Source organism: Cygnus atratus, chromosome 7, assembly GCF_013377495.2.
Source record: "Cygnus atratus isolate AKBS03 ecotype Queensland, Australia chromosome 7, CAtr_DNAZoo_HiC_assembly, whole genome shotgun sequence".
NCBI classification, from domain to species: Eukaryota; Metazoa; Chordata; class Aves; order Anseriformes; family Anatidae; genus Cygnus; species Cygnus atratus.
Genome location: NC_066368.1, coordinates 16,176,454 through 16,200,419, shown reverse-complemented (window position 1 = coordinate 16,200,419; position 23,966 = coordinate 16,176,454). Strand labels below are relative to the sequence as shown.

The 23,966-nt window shown below is 35.4% G+C and overlaps 1 protein-coding gene across 1 annotated transcript in view; it reads left to right on the top strand.

Moving 5' to 3' along the window:
* The first annotated feature begins 5,415 nt into the window (after positions 1 to 5,415).
* DNTT (DNA nucleotidylexotransferase) overlaps positions 5,416 to 23,966 on the top strand; it is a 90,982-nt gene continuing 72,431 nt past the window's right edge. The window contains exons 1-3 of the mRNA XM_035540898.2: positions 5,416 to 5,612; positions 9,042 to 9,216; positions 15,156 to 15,284. Of these exons, the coding sequence (XP_035396791.1) occupies positions 5,416 to 5,612; positions 9,042 to 9,216; positions 15,156 to 15,284 (501 nt within the window). The remainder of the gene's footprint in view (positions 5,613 to 9,041; positions 9,217 to 15,155; positions 15,285 to 23,966) is intronic.

Genomic DNA, 23,966 nt, shown 5'->3' with positions numbered 1-23,966 from the left:
TTGGCTTAAGTGCATTTCTCTTTATTAGATGCATCATGCTTTACTATCTGTAAATGTAAAAGACATAAATGTCACCCGTACAGCTGTTTGCATGTTTTGTGGTGTAAGTAGGCCTAGAACTGCATTATTTGCAGTTACTGCAAGATGCATGTATTGTATGAACTGGTAACTACTGTAATTAAAGGAAGATACCTGGCCAAATTAACTACTGTCTTAACAGTATCGTACTAGTGGTGTGAGGGAGGAAATAAGCTTACAGGATAAGAATTTGTACAGAGCATTCATTTCTTCTATTACATTTTTATATAAGAAGTTTCTGAAATGTCCACAGGAGCATTATTTGGTCATCTCTAAGACAGAGATATAATCTTTTTAGCTGCCTAAGCATAAGCCATGCAACACAATTTGTATGACACCTCAACTCTGAAAGGTTGTTGGATATTTGTTAATTAACAGAAATGTCCTTAATACTGGCAAGAGGATGACTGAGAGAGTCTGGAAAAACAGTACTTATTATCCAAAGACATTTACTTTTTGTACTTTTGTAAACATTTTTTGTGTTTGGAAGAGGTGTGTAATTGTCAAAGGATCTGCCTGACCATGTACATTGACAGGATTATGAAGATGTGTCTGTTTGGTGCTGACAGGTTCACAAGGCTCTCATGAGACTACAGCATAAAGAAAATCACTGATGCACCAGCACAAAAATCAAAGGATAGCCCAATAACAATCACAACAAGGAGCAGCAGCTACCATTAGCAGAGTAGCCAAGGAGTGCAATTGTAAGCCTTGTTATTGAACAGAGAGACTGAAGGCAGAGTGGAAATAATAGTTTCCGGGGAATATAGACATACTGGCATGGGAAGGAAGTAACTCCTGCCAGGATTTGTCACCAATTACTTTTCCCCATGCTGTAAGGGGGAACCCTATTGCCCTGTTTTATTGTTCAGCAATGTGACATCACTCTTCCCTTGTTTCCTCCGAAAGGGCTTAGAAGAACAAACCCTTTCTATAACAGCTGCGCAGAGTCAGTTAAAGAAGCTGTCAGCTCATTGTATGATTTCTACATGGTCAGTTTCTAAGATATGTCATTAAATTCATTTTTCTTATTCAGGTTTTCATCTCCATTTTGGAAAAAAAGAGATAATAAGCAGCTATTCTGATCACGTACATCAAAAATGTACATCTGATAACAGCAGCTACAAGATTTCATGTCCTCTCTATCTTACATGCCAAATACAATGATACAGCCAAGTAAGTACGTTCAAAGTATACTATCAATTCATCAGTTTATCAAAATTCTTAGTCACCTGGGTGTTTTATGGAGTTTATCATTTCTGATGTGAATAGCTCAAGCACATATATTTCAAAGTTCCTCCCTGAAAATATTCTAGTGAGTAATTCAAAGAACATAAACACCAAAGGGAATAAAAGAGAATTGATTTTTTAAATGTATCTGAACATTTCCAGAATATACTTTTCAATATTTCCTTATCTTTAATAATTGTACATTTATTCAAAATGCTGGAATCAAATGTGACAGCATGATATTATTTCTTTATGTTGTAGGCTAGCCAGGTTTGTTTCCCATGCGCCTTGTGAAAGAATTTATATATTAGTAAATGAAGGAGGGGAAAAAAAAAGGGGGGGGGGGACGACTAAAGAAATAGATTCCCAGATACCGACCCTTTTTTTTTTTTTGATGGAATTTTAAGATATTGTTACAACTTGTTGATTACCTACTAACCAGTAACATAAACTTTCCACATAATGTGGGATTAAGGGTAGAAGCTTGAAGCATTCATGAGTCCATATAGTACCCTGGTAACAAGTGAAGCAGAAGACTGAATTAAAACGAAGTCTGTACTTGTTTCTAGAAGCTAATCTTCCTTCCCCCCACCCCCTCCCTAAAAAAAGGTTCTTAAACATTTCATATTTTGCTATAAGTATATCCTTGCGTCTGTCCATTGGGTAAATGTAAGTGGTGCAAAAGTTCTATGTAGAAAGTTCATTTTAAAATATTATTGGATTCTGGCAAGTTTTTACCAAAAAAGAGGAGAAACACCAGCCATGCTATTTGTAAGCACTGAGAGACTGGAAGAACAGGTATCAACAGTGAGTGGCCTGCTTAGCAGCTGAAAAGGCCAGAGCTCAAGCAAAAGCAGACAGCAATATCTAGAGAGAGAGGGGAAAAAAAAAAAAACAACCAACAACAAGAAAAACAGAATTTTTAATTTTCTATAAAATTGTTCATTGAGAAATGAAATTGAAGTGTCAAATATTTTAAAACAAAAAAAAAGCTAAGAAAAAATATTTTTTGTGAAACAATACTGTGTGAAACACTGTTAAGCCAAGGTTAAATCAAAACCCAAAAAGGTATGCAATTACTTCTCTAGTTTTTATTGATTTTATTGGTGCTTAAGAGATGCTTTCTCAAAGGTTAGTATACTGCAGTACCTGATTAAAAGCACCTGTCACCACTTTTGACTCTTCACAGGAAAGCTATAAAAAATGGGAAAGTAACATTTTATAAAATATTTACAACACCATTCGTATAAAAGCAGGGCACTAAGGCTATCTGACAATAATCCAGAAGGTGCAGTGAAAGCATGTGTGGGTACTGACATTCAGAGGAGCTGAACTGTGCTTTCCAGAAACCACGTGTTCCCACTGTGTTTCCCCCTGAGGAACCCCTTTGGGGCTGGATCAGTGCTGCAGGGTCAGGCCCAGGTCTCCACCAAGCACTGCCTGCGGACTGCTTGGCTGGCTGTCATTGGCACAGGCACCACAAGTGGTGATCACTTACAAACATCCCATTCTTAATCCATGCCTTTGATGGTCCACAACATTGATCCACAACAACAGCATGAGAACAGAGAAAAGATTTCCCTCCAGGGAAGTGAACCACCCTGACTTCTCCAGGAGTCTGTACACTGGAGGAACTGCACTGAATTGGAAAAAGTTTCCATGGTTTTAGGCTGCTGGTCATGCATAGTGAAGGTGAGGTGGTGCCATGATTCAGGTAATGGGTTGCTTTCCTTCATCATATATGACAGACACACTTTTCCTCCACTGTATTTGCTTTTTTTCCTAAAGCATATTCTACTTTCTGTGTTACTGTCAAAAATATTATAGTGTGATGTTGTAGGAGAGCAGATTGTTCGTTCAGCTGGGATTTTGAAATCTTGTTAATTTTAGAATGTATTTTTAATAAAATTGCATCATTGGCAGAGACATTTCCATGACACTGTGCTGTATTTATCTGACAAAGAAAATCTTTTTGCATTGGGTTGAAAGCCAGAAATTGATTTCCAAAGGAGTTGGATGCCTAACTGACTTTGATTCTGAAAATCCCACTAGGCCTCTGCATCTTTTTGGCTCCTAAATACCCTCAAAAATCTAGCTCAGGAGTTATTAGAGCAACACAAAGGAATAATATCTTACATTTTTCATGCCAGAAGGGTTTTACTGGCACTGAGCATCTTCATACTACACTGAGGGAAATTATATTTGCATATTTGAGAGTACAGAATTAATTATAACATAAAATAAGCCTTTGTTTTACATATGTAAAGAATCTGTTCTCAAATACATTATTCCTTTTAGGGCTTGAGATAAAGTAAAGCATTTTACCAAGCCTAGGAAGGCTGTAAAAAGTGATACATCCACTGTTCAATGGTTGATTAGTATTATAGAAAATAGACACGGAGCAACCACAACAGATTGCTCAGCCTTAATGCCAGACCCATCACTACTCATTTTTTTTTCTTTGCTGCTATTCTTTCGCTTAAGCCTCTTAAGGTCTGCCTGTCCATTTTCCAGTTCCTATGAAAATATCTCACATAATTTAAAATAACCTTGAAGTGATCTATTTTGACAATTTTAATGTTATGAATCAGAAAGAGGAATAGATATTTTGGCTTCTGGATTATCTTTAGGCAATGGAAGAAATGAATGGAGTCTAGTCTATGTACAGAACTATGTATATATTTTTTTTCATGGCCTCAGGAAGACCCCAGAGCTGAGAGCTCTATATTAATTTTTGATGGTTAATTTCTATTCTGATGAAAACTGTTTCTTTATATCTGTGATAATACAGTTCAAGTAGCATGAGCTATAGGGCTGGGAAAATGTCAATAATACTTTTTATAATTTAATCTTAAACTTATGGCCATAATTGCAGGAAACAGGTTTTGAGTCATTTTTCCATAACTCAGAATTTATATCCATCCATGGTAAAATGACTGAAAATAAAATTGATAGATCTGACTTAGGCAGGATTTTCCACCTTGCTTCCTCTCCTGAACATGTGCAATGAGAATTGCAAGTTATAACATTTATGACACATTCTGAAGGACTGGCAAAATCCAAATTCTCTGCTACAACAAAAATAAAAATCCAACTTGACATAGAAATGGGGCTATTTACCACTGAAATAGTTTTTGTGCTGAAATAGATGCACATACAGTAAACTTGGTTGTTTGCATTCACTTTGCACTGATGGAATTTCAGGGCCATATCTAAATAGGCCCAACATGATGAAATATATCTGTAATAAATTTTAGTGAAGTCCTCTGATGACTATTATGCCATGCTCTAGGACAGGATGGGATATAGCTTCCATAATCTCCTCTGTATTTTGGAGGTCACTGGATGCTTAAAAGCAGAAATTTCTCTAATGTACATGCCACAGACAGGAATGTATTCAAGGACAGGTAGTAGAAAGCAATGATGGCAACATATGCCAAAGTTATAATTAAAGACATCTCTAACAATTTCTCTGTCTTTCATTGCCTTATTCTCAAAACAACAATGGATTTATTTAATTGTAAATTCAATTTCAAAAGCTTATTTTTTGTTAGCTGTCCTAAAAATCTATCCCCTTTTTAATCAAATAATTAATCACACAGACATAAGCATACAGACGATTCTAAAACATTTGTATACTGTTAAGATGTATTCTTTGCTCCTAGGTAATGATAGGAAGAATTTATTTATTCGTTTATCAAGCTACTGAAAATCAATGTGCCCTACAATTTGGAAAAGTGAGGTTTGGAAAAAAAAAAAAAAAAAGTAAGCAGAAACAGACTGTGCAATTAAACCAGTTGAAGATCTTGCTTGTTATTTTGAGCTGATTTTCCTGTAATCAATATTGTTTGGGTAAAGTCTTTACAGATAATGGCTGTTTTAAGAAATCAAACCACATTTGCACCTCTTTTGAATAGTTCTGTGCAAGGAGTCCTAGGTGGTAGAAAAGAAGTAATGTTTTCTGCTCAGGTAGCATCTGGTTTTGATTTCAGAGGGGAAACAGAGGAAAATGACTTCAATGGGTGGTGTGGTGACATTAAGTACAGCTGCTGGCAGAAAGTGTGTTAGCTCCCTTTCTTTCAAGTGAAAACACTTCTACCTTGCATCATGGATAGGATCAGAACTCCAGCTTCCCAGAGGAAGAGGCAGAAAGGGATGCATTCTCCCAAATTTTCCGGCAGTTATGAAGTAAAGTTCAATAACTTTGTAATTTTTATTATGCAGAGGAAGATGGGGATGACCAGAAGGACATTTCTGATGGAGCTGGCAAGAAGCAAAGGTTTCAGAGTAGAAAGTGAACTAAGGTAGGAAAATGTTTATATATGTAGAAATAACATGCAGGAATGGTGCTGCAAACATTCTAATTTAATAAATGCAGTTATACAAGTGACTGCAGTTGAAGTTTTTGCCTATGTATTTTGTGGATATACTTTGCTCTTCCCAGTATAACAATGCTTCAGGGTTTCACTCTGTATTGCTAAAGCACAGTTCATTTCCGTTACCTTCTGGGCAGAGAGCAGGCAGAACACAAAGACTAGCAAAAACTCTTACTTTTTACCTCTAAAATCTATGGTTCCAATTTATCTCAGGTCTGTCAATTTTAATATGTTTGCACTTCTCAGTGTGCTGCTGCTCACATGGAAAATAAGAAATGTAAGCTCTGAGCTTGTGAATGTCTTTCGTGGGATCTGTTTCTGTGCATTTGTATAATTTTGCAGGAAAAAATGAGTCAAGTCTCTAGCTGATCTAAACTGGTCATTGTTTATTTCTGTCTTGATGTCAAGTTATGTTTTTTTTAAATTTAATGTCCACTACCTGAAATGAAAAATAAAAAATAAAAATATATCAGCATGAAAAGTGTGGTGTGTTGAGGGGGCATTTCTCTACATCATCCCTGGTATTCTAATATCTAATCTTTTTCTGAGTAATACACTGCTGTGAGGTTAAGAATTACTGGCTCACACTTTGGTACAATCTGGCAGAGCACTGAGGAAAGGCCTAGGAATGAAATATCACAGATGTTGCATTTCAGGGTGAAGATATACTCCAGTTGCAGACTTATAGTATGATAGTCTTTTGATAAGTCTATTCATTCTGAAAGAAGCCTTCCTCCAAATATTATTTTTCATGAGCATTAGTTATTATGCAGTTTTCTGCAACCTACATCATTATGTAGGTTTTCTGAGAAGTTGGAAGAAAAGAATTGATCATTTCTCTGTATCTGTTTGCATGTAGCATGCAACTAGATCTTTCCTTTAAAAGCTTATTTCCACAGATTTTCTATCTCATCGACTTTGAAAGACCAAGGAAGAAAGAAGGAAGAAATAATTTGTAAAGCAAGATTTAAGCAGCTATTGAACAGAAGTAGACAATTAGTGTCTGATACAAAACTAATGGAATTTTCAGGAAAAAAAAAATGAACTGGGCTCTTCTAAATCCTACATTAACAATCCATTGAGGACTGATTAAAGGGTTTTATCTGGGCTGCTTTTGACACAGAGGTATTTATTGCCAATGTTTCAGACTTTCTGCAAGTTGTATACAACTGAGGTGCTGTTTAATTTCAGCTTAGCTTCTGCTGGATAAAAGAGAACTATATAACTCTTGATTATTTTTTTTTTAAATGCCAGAGAAAATGCTAAATTTGTTGCATTCTGCGCCAAGAAGACAGCACAGCTGTACAGGTACCAGAGGAAACTGGTGCACAGCAACTAAACAGCTGCTGCAAGTGTAGTGATGGCAAAGTTCCCAGATCTACAGCTTGGTGCAAATACATTACATATGAATATTTTATATAAAGTGAAATAAACCACAGGAAGCAGAAGTTCTATGTCTCTAACTGATTTTGTTTTACTCAAGTGAGGATGTGACAGTTTAATTAAAGTAGAACTTAGTAAGATTAAATAGTAATAAAAACAACAATATTTCATAGTGTCACCTAACCTAGATTTGCTATCTTTAAAATTAAAATACATTAGGCATTTTTTTCAATGGACTCTGTTCCTCAAGTTGCACAGTATGAAGAGAAAAAGATTGCAGTATGCTGTGTCATCATTTGTATATTTGTATTTTTAAAGCATAGCGTATTCTATGCATTATGTATCTGTCCAAAATATAGTACAATTAATGCATTGGAGAATTAGATGATAAGTTTTCTATGGTAAGACTCCTCAGTATTTGTCTTTGTGGCTGGGAGATTTAATGAAGTCAGTGTTTATTAGTGTGAATTGGGGTCACCGGGCCAAGAGGTCTTGTTGGTTTCCTAGGAAGTATTTTGCTTTGAAAGGTTGTGCAGCCAGTCTGTCTTTAACAGTTAACACAGATTATTTTAAAGTCCATAGAAACCAGCCATCTCTTCAGTGGTGCCTTGTCTTGGAATGGTTGATGGCTTAACTTCTCCAGGTTTTATGGAAAGGCTGCAAAGCACTCTGTGAAGTCCATCAGGACCAGGCTTAAGGTCGCTTTGAAATTTACTGTACATGCACGAAGTTGTCACCAGCATGGGCTAGCAGGAGGATACGGAGGCTTGTAAATGGAGGCTGTTGCTCTCAGGACAATTCACGGTGAAAGTTTCGGCTTATTTCTATGTAAACAAGGTCAAATAATGACACTGCCTATGTGTACCACCAAGAAGTTTAGGAATCTGTTGACTGATTTCAGTTAATTTTCACATAGATTTCAGAGATACTGAAGTACTACAATTTCATGAAAATGAAGCTTCCTCCTTTATCTGTTGGTTTTTTTGGGTGACTTCACCCTCCTGGGGTGTTTGTGGAGGGGAACACTTGGAAGTGCACTCTTAAATTTTCCTACCAAGTTATTAGTAGTCTTTTAAACTTACTGAGGAACATCATTAGGCCAGGTAGAAATTTACAGATCACTCCAACTATGTAGTTTTTTTTCTTGAAATATAAACTTTGCCCCTGTCCATTCTTTCTTAGTAGAAGGTGCTGAACTGTGTCTTTTTCATCATGAACTATCATGGGATTCTTTCCAAAGTTATTCTAATAAAGCAAACTACATTTAGTATGAAAACTTCTTGCTACCATATTTATAAGCAATGTACACATAACCGCTATATAATTTATTGATCAATAACTCACTGAAAATTTTTATACTAACTAAACTAGGATATCAGTCTTGTAAGAGACTGGCATCTTAGTAGCAAAAAAGCGCTCTTTAGATGCAGTGCATAATTTGTAAGGTTTAGCTCATGAACCTTTGACAGTCAAATGTAAAGAGCTTAATGTAAGTAGTGAAAAATTCAATTTCCAAAAAATATTACTAGCTGCAAAGCTTTAAAGAATGATTGTTAACTGAATTTTGAATACTGTAAAGCTTTTCTTCATTGATTGGGAATCTTGGGAGGCAGGTTGTCAGGTATTGTAAAGCAGCCTTTTCATTATAATATTGCTTGTGCAAGCCAAATATTTTCAGTTGCAAAAAGATTTGTAATAAGATAGTGTCTTACAGCAGTCAAATGGTGCCAAAAGAAAGAAAATGCTGCACTTACAGGAGTTGTCAGGCTAAAGTTTTTCCTCAAAGCAGATTCAGTGACTGGTATAGACATATTGTGATATGAAAAAGCATCCTCTTCCCACATCCTAACATATAATATATACAGCAATTTTCAGGTAGTGTGTGGGAGGTAAATACAAAAATAGCAGTTCCATAGCTGTGTACGGTTGGGTTCAGAAAGAAAAGAAAACGTCTTTTTCTGTATTTCTTGATAGTGATTCTGTCACTCACATTGTGGCTGAGAACAACTCTTACCCAGAAGTGCTGGACTGGCTGAGAGGACAGGCTGTAGGTGATAGCTCCAGGTTTGAATTACTGGATATTTCATGGCTCACAGCCTGCATGGAAGCGGGAAGACCAGTTGATTCAGAAATGAAGTATCGCCTCATGGTAAGACAGATCGTTCAGTGTGAATGTAGTGCCATTCAAAATGAATGACTGTGATTTAATTGTTATTTTTTTTAACCTATATACATACATAATCATATTGTGGTTCAATTTCAGTATTTAAATACGTTTTTTCTACAGTTATATAAGTAATTCACAGTTTTAATAAATTAAGAGGAAGATCTTCCATACCTTTTCTAACAGCCAAATATCAGTTTCTGGTAATGCTGAGTTACTGTGCTCTCACATGTTACAAACTGAAATAATAACCATAATTATTCTAACAAGGGTGCTATTAAAGTGGAAACATCCATCAATAAATTGCGTGCTTTTGTTGTGGTACTTTGGTGTTTCCACAAATACTTCAGCGTCATGGTACATGTCCCACTGAGTTGAATGCATTTTAATGAGCTCCTGATAGAATACTTTGCATCTTCAAAATAATACAAAAACATTAAAACCTTTGCTGTTCAGAAGTGATCAGGTAACTGCTAGCCCTTGAGGGAACTGTGAAATCAAGGCTGCTGCAGTTTGTGGACATACATTTACAAAGTTGGCACCACAGAGTAAAACTGTGATAAGAAATAAAGGTATCATTATATTTCATTATCTCTCAATGGGAGCAGCAAGTTGGAGGTTATTGCAAATCGCAGGCTGATTATTCGGCGAACAGAGTTTGACCTTGAAGCAAAGGATGACGACACTTTCCTGAGAACTATATCTGACACAATTATGTTCTTATTTCTCAAACTGTGGCATAGTGTGAAACGGTGATATGCAATACCCTCAGTACAGACTGTAAATAACAACTGTACCCAGTGATGCCCACAAGTGCTGTGCACAGTGCGACAATAGCACATGCCACTGGGCCATGAAATAGATCCTGCGCTGTGCCAAGATTAACACCTTCCCTTGTCTTCCAATCATGTGAGCCTCGTGCTGCCGATGGATTGGACATGGACTGGTGAAGAAATTAATTCATGCATCAGGAGAGTTAGAAGTCTGGTCTAATGCTTCTCTGAAGTGAAGGTTTCCTGCTGATTTCAGAGGGCCTGGATTAGGCTCTGTGTGAACAATGACCCTGCTTCAAAATGATAACTGTGAATACTGGCACCACAAAAGGTGCAGTATGTAATCTCTTGTTAGGCATAGGATGCCTGAATATTAAGCAACAATATCTCACTGTTTTCTTCTGATTTTTAAAATAAGAAGAATGATTTAAAAATATCACCCTTTACCAATAAAGCATGTAGCTTCTGATTCATTTTTCAGTCATATTTCATTGCCAGAGGCTGTTCTGCAGGACTTTACTTATAAGAATTACTGTTTAATAACACTTCCAAAAAATAAAAATAAAAATATTAATACACCAGATGGAGCTGTCGCCATCAGATGCGGCATAATTCCATAACAGAATATGTTTATATTTGCAGTCCTTCCAATGAAGTACTTTTGCAGTATATTTGTAATGTTTCCAGTGAATCTGCTGAAGGAAGAATATACTAAAGAAATTAATGCAAAGCAGGAAAAAAAACCTAAGCTTGTAAATACTGCACTGTGTAATCTCACAGAAAAAAACTATATTTATGAAAATATAAATATTGGGAATGCAAAAAAAATCTCTAAATATGAACAACATCTTGTGAACTTTGCTGAGAGTTTTACATCAGGATTAAAAATTAATCCAAAATACTTTTTATGCACATTCTTAATTTTAGCAGTCTTTGAAAACCTATGGATTCAGGTGTCATAGGAAATATCTTTTTCCCTTTTCAGTGCAAGAAATGCCTTCATCTTTCTCCAGAATGTCTCCAACTGTGCTGAAGCTTATTATTATCAATCAATGAGAAGGCCTCAATATTCTTTTATATATAAAATTCCTTTTGGAATACTATTAGAGCAGGAACCTCTGAAAAAAAGTAGCAGCACTGTCAGGAGATCATGATTATACTTTGAGACTGGCTGTTCCTATTTTTATAGAAACAAAGATTTTGTGCTTATAAATGTAGAGTGTAATTAGCAAGCCAGTGACAGCTGTAGCATTCACTTTAAAGCTTATAGTTGAGACCAGTCTTAATTATACAGTGGCTCTCAAATTATAAACATTTTTGTAGAGCAATCAAGCAAGAAAGAGAAAAGAATTCTAGAATTTTAGATAATAAAAATAATTTTAATATTGCAGTGTCACTGATTTTTTTTTCTTACTGAACAAATAAGAAGGATTGAAAATAAGGTTAATATTCTTTTTAAGTACTAGACTAAACTTGTACATATGTAATTTAATTGGAGTTTCACCTAAGACAAATTTGATCCGTTATGTCAGTCTTGTACAATGTGAAATGAAAATGAATTAACAAACGTTTAGCTCATTTTGAGGAAAAAGAAATGGATTACAGTGGTTGAATGTTTTGGGTGAAATCTCATTGAATGTAAGTTCATGGTAAAATTCCCATTAATATCATAGCAACATAATTTCATCTTTTGGGTCTTGTAGTAGCCTATTTGGTAGGTGTTCTTCCTTCAGGACATTTGTTTTAATGCATTGCAGAAAAGAAATGTCCTTCTCCATGCAAAACGAGGAATAAAGCCAGAGTTACAGACCATTAGCTAACATTAATTATAATTGTCATTAAAGGACATCTTTCTCTGATTGTGAATGATTGGAGAGATGCTCTGATGCTAAAATGATTTATACAGTATAAAGGCTGGGTGACCACATCTAGGCTAGTCTGAATTCTTCATAATTCATTCAAGTAACAGTTGACTTTTATAATCATAAGCCATCATTTTATTCCATAGGCTATGGAAGTGTTGTAGCAGAATACCTGCTTTAAATGGAAATCAAAATATTTCTCAGCTTGAGGAACGCCTTTGTCCCACTGATATCTTTAAGCAAAGAGAGAACTTCCCTTCCACAAGCAGATGGGTTTTCTGGACAGTAGCATCACAGGAACAACAAAAAGTATGTGAAGACATCCCCAGGCTAGAAAGTAGTTCTGTTCCCTGGGTTATGGAAAAGACAGAGGTAGAGGGGAAAAAAGAAAAGAACCAGTGCGTTGGCATCCTCAGTATCTTCATGAACTGTACTGTGACTGTCTCTTTTGCCTCTTCCTCAGTCAGGACCTAAAAGTTGTTAGTTATTTTATTCCCTTCCCTTCCTTTCTTTTGAAAGGCAAGCAGATTTACTTCCTTAAACAAAGGATCTCCCTCCACATTGGGAAAAGGAAGTACCACATTTTTTGGCTCCCTACCATATCATGTGACAGGCAACTCACATTTAACATTTTCCTGAGTGTCTCACTCTGTTGCCTTGTGAAAGAGAGGAGGCTCTAACTAATGGAAGAAATCTTTCATACTGACAAGTCAGAGTTTCTCAGAAAATAAAATGAAACTTATAAACTAGCTGCCTTCTCTTCATAAAATGCTGGATATCAGCAGACTATTATTTGATCAATGCTGTCTGGATCAAAACTGCTGGCTATTGAATTACGTGGCCTGACACAGCCTGTAGTATCTGCACACCTCATTCACTGCTGCTACATTTTCACTCCTTCTTTGTTATTTCTTTATGCCATTATACTTTGTGTGTTAAAAAAAAAAAAAAGGAAAAAAAAAGATTGGACAAAGAACAAAGGAATCCCCTACAAGTTTAATTTTGTACCTGAGCCTATGAAAACTAATGCTAGTGGTACAGACTTGTTCTTCTGCTTCTGCCATACGGAAAATGTCACAGTGAAGGAATATCAGTGACATCCACTGTTTATGCAGGCTGGATGTGAGGTGCAAATGCTGACTAGCTCTAGCAAGTAAATTGCCCGTGTTTGGATATTTTTCAGTGGCTGGCCCTGTATAGTTAACCATAATTTCACTTTAATGTAAAAATCCATTTGCAAAAAATGATTTTTAATGCTTGCTTTTTTTTTTCATATTGGTAGTTGTTCCCTCCCAGTACTACAAATTATTTTGAGGTAGTGTGAGTTTCCAGGATTCCTTGTACTACACTGTAATTTCCACTTGACTACATTTTAGGATTGTTCCATGATCTGTACAAATGGTGTTCTCCCGTCTGTTCTTCCCAACAAAAAGCAATGTAATCTTGTCTTGCTGATAGGAGGTTATCTCCATAGTTCTCAAGCAGGCACCATAATATTCCCAGAAAATCACACTATAGTAATTGCAGTTTGCTGGACATCTTTGCTGTTGATTTCCAGCCCAAGTTTCTTTTGTTTTGTATATAATCAACTCCTGCTAATTAAAAGTATAACCATCGCTGATTAAGAAAAATGCTCAAATAACTTGGCTAAGGCAGGAACAGGATGTTTATGTGCCATATACAAATATACATATACAAATACATAGTTTCTGCATTTATTTTTCAGTCTGCAATGCCAGGTAATGATACATAAGGGCTCTTGTTCTTAGATAACATGTCTATGTCCTAATGAAGATAGCAGCTTATTATATATTCTATTCAGTAACATGCTTTTTGTTCACAGTCTTTTCAGCTGGCACTATCATTTCAAGCAGCATATTAGCTGCAATCAATCATAGTTTATATGATTTAAAATCAATTGCAAAGTATAATTCATGAGAGCATGCAAGAGTGGATGAGTAGTGCTGTTGATCCTGACTGAAAGCCATTTTGGTTATTCCCAAAAGTGATTTTACACATAAAATAACTTCCTTCCTTTCGCCATATACTATGAAAACTGCCATATAATTCACCATTCCTTCAGCTATGCAAGCAAATGCCTTGTGTGTGTGAATACTATTATTTAACTGCTCTGAATCAGATACAAAGGCAATTTAGCGTGAAATTATATGTTGTGTGTGTAGGGAGCACATACACGTATTTATAGGTTTGCCTAGCACAGATGTTATCTTTATGCCTGCATTTCTTTTTGATAAAGGGGAGAAAGGGGTTATCACTCCATTGTTGGGGTGAACATTTTCTCAGTGTATCTGTGTGATATATATATATATATATATATATATATATATATATATATTTCTTGTTGAAACGTTTCCCTGTGGTTTTTGGATGGTGGAATGCAATACGTTTTTGACAGATCTGTCAATGTTTTTTAGATAAAATGACAAATAGCAAAAAATTCACAGAAACCCTGAGAACACTTTGAGTGTTTCCAAAATATTTTAGATTTGGGCACTTCCACTGAAAGCAAAGGAATTAAAGGGCTGGGAATATAAAGCAGCAGAAAAGATGCTGCCAGGTTGTCTTTTCCAGTTGCTCACTGATCAGGATACTCATATATTTATATATTTAGTCATCATAAGGCAAGCACTGGCTGTTGGATGAAAGTATGGAGATGATTATTCTATGGCTGCTTGTAAATATTTCCTTTTTAAAATAATGATCCCAAAATAGAACATTTAGCTGAATAAATACAATCCAAACCAAAAAGTTTTGTTTTGGCTATAAGAAGAGAGTGTCGTTTTTAAAGTCATATAAATGTCAACCACTGAATCTAGACACAGACCAAAAGAAGTCAATTATTTGAGCATCTTTTTTTTCTGATGTAACTTCCCTGATTTTATATTGAATCATCTAGTGATTTCTGGAAAGAAAAGTTCTGTTCTTCCAACCTTATTACTTTTTGTAGTTTTAAAATTTTACTTCAATAACAGTAGTATTCACTATGTAGCGGTATGTTTAAATGACAGTGCCATTGAAAACTCTCTGCAAGAATTTACCACGCAAAATGAAAAATTCACGTAGTCACCAGGTAAACTTTTAACGTCAGTGAAGCTAATGTGAAGTTAAATGTTTTTTTTTTCTTAGAAAGGTGGTAAGAGCTTTATTATTCTCTAACCACATTAAAAGATACACATTTTGGGCTCAAGGAATATATTTTTATTTTAAGCTATTTGGCAGATGTGCTACCCATTTTCCCCTGTGATCCTCCTTTGTTTATTCTTATTAGGAACAAGCAAATCGGTATCCTGCTTTGAATACACCTGAATCAGAAGTGCCATCATGCACTGCAAGCAAAGTATCTCAGTATTCATGTCAAAGGAAAACAACTTTAAATAACTGCAACAAGAAATTCACGGTAAGACATATTCCATCCATGAAATAAAAACTAGGATAAGTAAAATAATACAGTACTTGTGTCCATGCTATCTGTGGCACCTTAAGCAAATTCATGAGTTAAACAGCACAATGATAGCAATTAAAGAAGTTATAAATCTGCAATTTTTAAATTAAAATTGAGTGCAAACTTAATTACATCATTTCAGCTATACTGAAAGCTTAACATTGTGGATCTTTAAATACACTAATAGCTTGTAAACACATTAATTTTCGAAACAAATGATAGAATAACATTCTGAAAATGTCTTTTGGCCTTTATTATTTAACAAGATGGAAATAATGATTAACGAATTTTAGTTTAGGTCAGTCCAAGATACTTCACAATTGCTCTGCTCCCTTCTCATTTGCCCAGGTGTTCAGTTCTTCTGAGTGTGGTTATAAGCTTCAGATTTCTACAGTTGCTTAATTGCAAAAACAGATTGAGTGAACAGTGCAATTACTTTAACATGAAAAAATCCTTACATTATTCATTTAAATAGGTACCTTACAAACTGTCATATATCCTATTTAATGCTCTTACCATTACACAGTTCAGTAGGCATGAAGATCCTGAGATGTCTCAGGCTCCTCTTAACTTATTGTGCCTAATGGCTCCTTTTGGCTGGCGCTAGACTGTTCAATAGGAAACATTTGACATAGAGACTCTAAAGTAATTTAGTCTGAACAAATCTGGCTTATATTTTGACTATAACATGAAACACCTCCTCATCTGCCTAAAATTTTATGATTTATTTTGTTATTATTTATAATTTTTATGCTTTTACTTTGTGTATGTATGCCTATAAATACATGCAAACCTTACTAGTAAATGTTTGTAAGATTCATATAAAAAGAAAAACAGCAGAAAACAGTAATTTGAGAATAAAAAATGATTACCACGTAAATATGGGAATTCAGAGTTAAAGCTAAGCCTAGACCAAATGTCTTGGTGTGGGAATACACCAAATTAACCTGAATTTTGCCTTGTAGCGATTCTCTGAAATCATCAATTATACCAATTATATAACAACATTTATGGTACTTAAGTAGATTAAACTTTTTCTTTACTTAAAAAAAAATCCCTTTTTGAGCAACCTGATCAGAATTCAGTTTTGACCCTGCTTTGAGCATGAGATTGGACTAGAGACCTCCTGAGGTCTCTTCCAGCCCCAATGCCTCCAGCATTACAAAAACTGCTGCTTTTGAAATGACTACTGTGTCTCTCCTTCTGCTAGAAAAGCAAGGCTGTGTATTGCTGTTATCATTTAGCCTCCTGAAAATGGCAATTCTTTTTCATTTTTAACAAAAATCAAATTCATGTTGCCATAGGGAAAGATGTAGTATGGCCGAAAGATACCATAAAATGTGGCATTCATGGAGAGGTAAGAAGTAAGTGCCTTAGTTCTACACTTGCTTACAACAGTGGAATGCAGTGGTTGTTCTGAAAGTGTACGGCTCTTTGTTGAATTTTCTGTATTAGGATATTATTTGTCAGTCCATTCAGAAGGCAAACAATTAAAGTAATTGTGATGGATAATGGCAATGTACAATGGCTACTCCTAGAAGGCGTGAAGTTGTAGTATATCTTACAAAAAGAGCCAGAAAAATGTATTGCCTTTTTTAATGATATGTTTTAAAAATATTTTTATTTTTTAAAAAAATCTAATCTCTTGCAAATTCTAACAGTATTTTTCTATTTTCAGACAATGAGTACTATAACTTTTTTGAATATATAGTTTTTCTTTAAACCATTGAATTACTGAATATACTCCAAGATTCAGTTTAAACTTCAGTGGAAAACTATGATTACAGCAAAATATTTATTGAGTGGTTCCTGTTATACCTATGTTTCAACAGAGAGGTAGTCCCTAAATTACTTCCAGGTTTATCATTGCAGCAGCCTTAATGTCAGACTGCAACTTGTATTTGATAAATGAATTGAGCTGAACACATTAGAAGCAGTGCAGTTTGAGACTCCCTTCTGTTATCCTATACATCAAACATTTCTGAGTCTGAGTAGAAATTAGGTTTTGTAGTGACAAAGGTGGCAGTTTTTCATCCTCCTACTTTGGGAGAAATTGCTCTTAGTTTATGCTGTATTTTATTTCTGGAGGTGGCACTGGACAAGCTGATAATGCATGTGAGTCTGTCTAGCATCTGCATCTTGAAAGTCATAATGTAACTCATTAGGGCTGTTGGTCTTTCTCCTCACAACCAAAGCTAGCAGTGACATCTGAAGGCTTTGGTGTTTATGGACTGCAAGAGTCAGCCCATTCCCTAGAGACCTGCCAGTTTGTCTGCATAATGTCACAGGTGTCTTTCATTTTTTGCTGTTGTTCTGTGGGTCTTGTATTAAACCTGTAATTCATGCTCTTGAATTAAAAGTGTTCCAGCAGATTTTTCAGTGAAAGCACTTAGCAAATGCACCGAAGCATTGGTATAATTCACTTGTGCATGCTGTGGGCAGCCAACCATTAAATGACAGATTTTCCCTGGCTCGATGCCGTACGTCCTGAAAATGAGGTCCAATCCATCCTGAATTATGTTTTGATGATAGTATTTTGTTATAACAACTTTATTTTGTGAGACAGAGTTGTTCCTTTTTCTTACAGATTTTCTGTTTTCTTTGCTTAGCTTGAAAATACTGGGGTTTTGATCTTGCCTATTAGAGGGGCACAGAGCTATTATGTGCTTATGCATTCTTGGGTGAACTCATTGGTTCTTCCTTTTACTGGGCTTTGCCCTGATACCCTGTATCAAATTCCTCTTCTGAATGTGTAGTAGTTATGTTTAAAATAGCATACTAGTTACTTTTGACATCTTTTTCTCTCTTCATAAGAGCAAGAATACAGTCGCTAATGTAGTAGTGACGTGCAGACAATGAGGCTGTGAATGTGCTAGCCTCTAGTGAGAGACACTGCTGGAGACTTGATTTTTTGAGATAATAACTGTAATTAGTGATCAGTTTTAATCTTGGATTCTGTTCTATATATAGATTACAAAGAAACGCCATTTATGAAAATCAAATGGCAGAGATATTCAATGAGATATCATGAGGACAGTGTGGTGGTTTAGCGCATGTTAAACACAGCCTCTATGTTCAGCTGTCCCATGTTTCCTTTATTGTGTAAGATCCAGGAAATAACGTACAGAAAGTTGCAACAAATCAATTTTACATTATAGAAGAAACTCCAGAAGGGTTGGCAAAAATGGTGGAAATGTGAAGTTTTCATGAATATGTTCACTGTGAGGCAAATAATTCCCCTCCCCCCCCCCCCCCCCCCATTTATTTTTCTGAGGCTTGAGTAGCTCAGGAGGTCCAGTTGTTTGTATTAATAGATTGAGTACGTCAAATTACATGCCAAGGATGAAACAGTGGTATTATGTGGCAGCTTACGAAGGAGAAATGTAAGCAGTTCAGACTTATGGGGGCCTCATGTAGTCTTTGGATCACTGCGCATCACACACCGTGGCCTCATGATTCACAGGTTGAGAACTACTGCCATGGTATTAGTGATTTGGATGATTCAGGAGTGCACCTGAATGTGTAGCCTGGACTCTAACAGTTGAAATGTAGCTATTCAGATGAGTAAAGATGCAAAACAAAGGGGTAAATCATTTTACCAGAGCCTGTACATTAACATGTTTATTTTATGTTTGTCTTAAACATTAATGCTATTTTTTGTAACGCTATTACAATATTATTCTTTGTCTCATTTATAAGTAGCTAGCCATCCTTCCCCTCTCCCACTAAAAATATACACTTGAGGGCTCCATTTTGTTTGCATGTGGTAAAATAAATGGAGTCATTCTGTTTTACCCAAGAGGGATTGTTAGATTTGAATATTAATACCAGACTGCAATAAAATTCAGAAATACATTCTTCTGTGAGGAAAATACAATTTAATTCTTACAGAAGAAACAAATTAAGTCAGAGGCAAATGGTTCTGTGATTCTGAGGCTTATCGCTAATGCTACTGAGTGTTACTCCACTTTGGTTGTTACTCTTGGTAATGAGAATGTGAATGCTTAGCATGGGAAAGATGCCTGGTTTCCTTTCCACTCTGTTAGAGGAAAAAAAAATCCCTGTTTTATTTTCTCTTTTTGTACCTAAAGAAATATGTATGAGTTCTGTCAGTGGCTCAAGCCTTTATTGTTATTCTGTTTTAAATCAGACCTCAGGAGAACTTCAACTTTAATTTTATGATGAACTTGGGAGCTCTGTAGGGAGAAAGCCATGAACTGAATACTTACTCTAAATAACAGGTACTGTCTTACTGACATAGTTTAAAAAATCTCCAGACAATACATGAAATTTGCAAATTTTTTAAATGTATGTAAAGAGTATAGCTATCCAAAATTAACTGCTGCCTTGGTCTAAGGAGGAACTCTTTCTTCTCATTTTTAAGGTAAGTGGGAGGCTTCTCCCTAAAATACAGACAGAATGTACACACCTGCACTTTTTGGCAACCCAAATTTGCATGTTTTCATCAATCCTATGCTGCTTTGTTTGACCATATTAAAAAGGGTAATATACTTTAACATCTTGTTTCTCATTACACTGTACAATTTTTTCTGCTCAAGGGCAGTGTTACATGATTGACAATCTATCTGCATTGTTGTGCTCTATCAGCAAATTTTTTCTCACAAATGTCTTGTTTTCTTTCATATTATGTGGAAAAAAAACAAACTTCTCAAGAGTACCACTCTGTTGTAAGAACTGAACCTGTTGCTGTTGGTTAATATGACGAGCAGCTGGAGTTAACATTTATTTCTAGTACATGTGTGTACAAGGAGTCTAAGATCACGCACATTAAGATGCACATTATGCTGTTACTGTTATTCTCTATCTCTCAGTGACTTTGTTTCTCCAATTGATATAGCATGACATGATAACATCATTGGCACTGGGTGAGTGTTGGGTTTTTCTGTTCAGTTCAAATACCAAAAAGCCAGGAAAAAAAATACTTTCAGATTGAACAAAAATGGATTACTTTATTTAGCTGGAAATCCCTTTAGTCAATTCTACAGGTTCACTCAAATTCCTTAACCCTCCTTGAAATAAAAACTTGAAAGTATTTTGTCTCTGTGTACATAAAAGGTATGCACGCACACTCTGTGTCTCTTTCCATTGACTCTTGAAATTAAGATTTACACTGGAGAAAGTGAGAACAATGTTATTTGAATGGATTCTTTATTCAAAATCTTTTAAAAATCACTTCAGTCAGTTTTTAATAGACACCAAATACTAGCAACAGCAATGTTATGAGAACTAGAAAACAACCCTCAGATTTACAATTTACTAAATAAACTTGGAGTGTAAAACAGTGATTGAGAAGAAAAGCAATTTATCTCGAATTGTTCTTCTCAATATAATAGTCCTTGAATGAAGTATCATGTGGGATTTCTCCTTTTTTATTTTTTTAAGTACACTTTAAAATTTAGCTCTTTGGCAGGTTAAGTTCACCTCTACAGAAGTGTGGTATTGTTATTTTTTCATTTGTGTTGCAGTAGCATTTACAGGCTCAAGTAAGACAGAGGCTTTTTTTTTATGAGATGCTGCACATTGTAAAAGACAATTCATGCCCTGAAGAGTTCACAGCCCTAGTAGACAGCAAATGAAAGATAGCAAGGGAAACAATGGCAGGGAGGTATGAAGCACCTTTCCAATGTCACACGGCAGAGGAACAGTGGATAGAGGCATGGAAATGCCAAAAGACAAGTGTCCTGTGCAAGAAGTTGCAATGCTTTCCTTGCAAAATAGATTAGATTTAAAATATTTTCTCAAAATACCTTTCTTATTATTATATTTTCCATTTTAATATTGGAAATTTCTGTTCTTGCAAAATTTTAGATAGGTTATTAAAGACTCTTGCAAGTAGTAGGGGAACTAATCTGAGTGTGATTTTTAGCATTTGCAATCTAATATTTTAGTGTACATTTTTACCTGTGCAAGATGCTTACTTGTAATTTTTTGTTCTTGATATTTTATCTATATTAAGTATTAAATACCAAATGTTGAATAAGTCTCTCAATTTCTGTCAGCCCATCCATCTTCTTCATTATTTTTACATAATTCATGAAAATCTCTCTGTGGTTTTGCATCTGACCAGCTCGGATCTGGAAGCCTATTCCATCCTTGAATATTTCCACAGCCCTTGTCTCACCAGTGCACATTCCACAGTTTCAGGCAGAGGTGGAAAATTTTCAGTAAAAAGGTTTAAAAAATAAAGAGCTGAAGTGTAGCCCAGCTATCTTTCACATTTAATTAAAGTAGCCTCTGCAGAATACTCAGGAGAGAATGAAAATCCCACATGTTGGAAATCTTAGAAATTTAGTTTCCTGTTGCACTAGTATCTTTGAAACAGGCAATCTGTATATTCATTTAACTGATAAAGAAGTTGGCAAGGTGCTTAATGTATAAAGTACCAAGGTTTAGAATAACGTAGGGGTCAGTAACTTTCCTTTTTATATCACTGTAAATAGATTTCACCAGTGATTTATAGATTGCAAGCTTTTTCTCAGTTAATATGAATTTCATGTACTTTTCTCCTCTGGAATATTATAATATTATCCAATATAGACTATAAGACTGAATAGACTGCAACTCCACTTGGAAATCAGTTGCTTTCTTTTTCTTAAAACAGAAAGATTTTATCAAAAAGAATGTCAAAAGCAGTTTCATGTAAAAAGACAGATTTGTAATTAATTGCTGTATTTGCAGGCAGTGTTTTGTATGGGGAAAAATACATATTCAATACTATTTAATTGTTTATTTAAAATAGCTTAATGAACTCTGCAAAGGCAGGAAAACACTGAATAATGCAAACTAGAATGACAAAAACGCCTTGATTATATTTTCTCATTGACTGTCAACAGTCTCTGAGTAGAATGCTACATGTGATTGCATTTTCCAGTAATGGTGGTGACATATCTTTTCTGAAAATCGCCCACCCACCAGTAGAAGGGGGCCAGTACCTCTCTAAATCAGCAGTGGTACTGGTATGTACAGACACATTTATCCTGATGGTTTATTCTTCAGTGTAGAATAAGTCTATTTAAATGCCCACAGGAGCGGCCTCCTATTGGGATTGACATGACACTTTCCTAGACTTTTTGAGCTTTCTAATCAAGATGACTTTGCTAGTCTGTCATTACAACTTCCTGCTGAGCAGGTACTTACAAGAATTGTTTTCTATGTGTTTGTATAGATTATTTTAGAACACAACACCTATAACTTTTTGGTTCTGTCTCCTGATTAATTCTGCTAGGGTTAAGCTGCACTAAGACATTTATTACCAAACACTTCTTTTTTGAGCATTCATGTGCATTCGTTGTAAAGAGAGAAAAAGAAGGGAAAGGTAATCACAATTTTGTGACTGGAAATGTAAACCTCACTTAAAGCAAAAAGTAGTATCTTAATTTTCCTAAATGGTAGGAAAGGATCTTTGAAGCTGATAAAGAACAAAAAGAAGAACTTGGAAGAACAACTGCCTCCCATCCGCCACCCCCTCCCCCCAAAAAAAAGAGAAAAAAAAAAAAAGAGGAGGAAACACCTGACCCCTTCAATTCCTTATTCCAGAGGGCTAGTTGAACGTAGATAGTGGCAGAAACTTCCGGATCAAGCACCTTGCTAAACAGCTCTCTATCTCAAAGAGGTCTTTCATGATTTGTTATGAAAATGGAATTGCACAGCACTTACTAGGCTGATAAATAGCTGATAAATAAGTATTCAGTTAAGGGGTGGAATCCTTTGGTGAGATGGACAGAGATCCTCAGAGATTAATTACTTAATAATCCCTTACTCTCAAAGACTTGATTATTTTTTTAAGGGTCTTACTAAGTGAGTGTTCGCTCAGAAACCAGGACCCTATTTGCTTCAGGGAAGTCTTTGAGAACCAATCCAACTAAATAGAACTTATGTATGAGCTGTTCCTTGAAGATAAACTGGTTTGTCTGGGATTTCTTCTCCTAGAGGAGGAAAGAAAATAGAGCTATTTCAACAGATGGGCTGCAGAACAGATCAACTTTTGCATTAATGGCTTATAGCAATATTAATGGATATCACACAAAGGAGCTGATAAATTAGATGCAGAAGGTACTGCTAGTTGACTACATATTAATTGTGAGTAAAGAAAGAACCAGAGAACAGTGAAAACAAATCACCCTAAAAGGGAAAGTAAACCTTGAGTGAAATGTCTGCTTCAGTATTCTGATAACATTTTGTACAGATTTGAAGATGCAGAATGCTTTAATATGGTAGCACCGAAAAAAAGGAGAAATTGAAGTATTTTTGTTCATCTAAGGTGTGTGTTTCTTTTAAAGAGATACCAATCCAATTGAGATCTCAGGTTTTTATTTGAGAGAAAAGCTTTGAAAATCCTATGGTTAGTTGAGATATTTTCTTCAAGATTTTGATTAAATCATTTTGATTCAATGAGACCAGAACGTTTATAATCTGAACAATGTATCAGATAATTTATTTTTCTAGAACTGACTAAACTGAATTAAATGTAATATGTAAGCAATCTACATTCACTCTGTAAAAGTTCTTCATGTTTAATGATCTAAATGATTGTAGCTCGTGTGTTTTTGTTGTATAAATCAGGCTGTATTCCTTCGGTGCGGGATGACAGATGCTGTTCTCAGTTCTGTGGAGGGT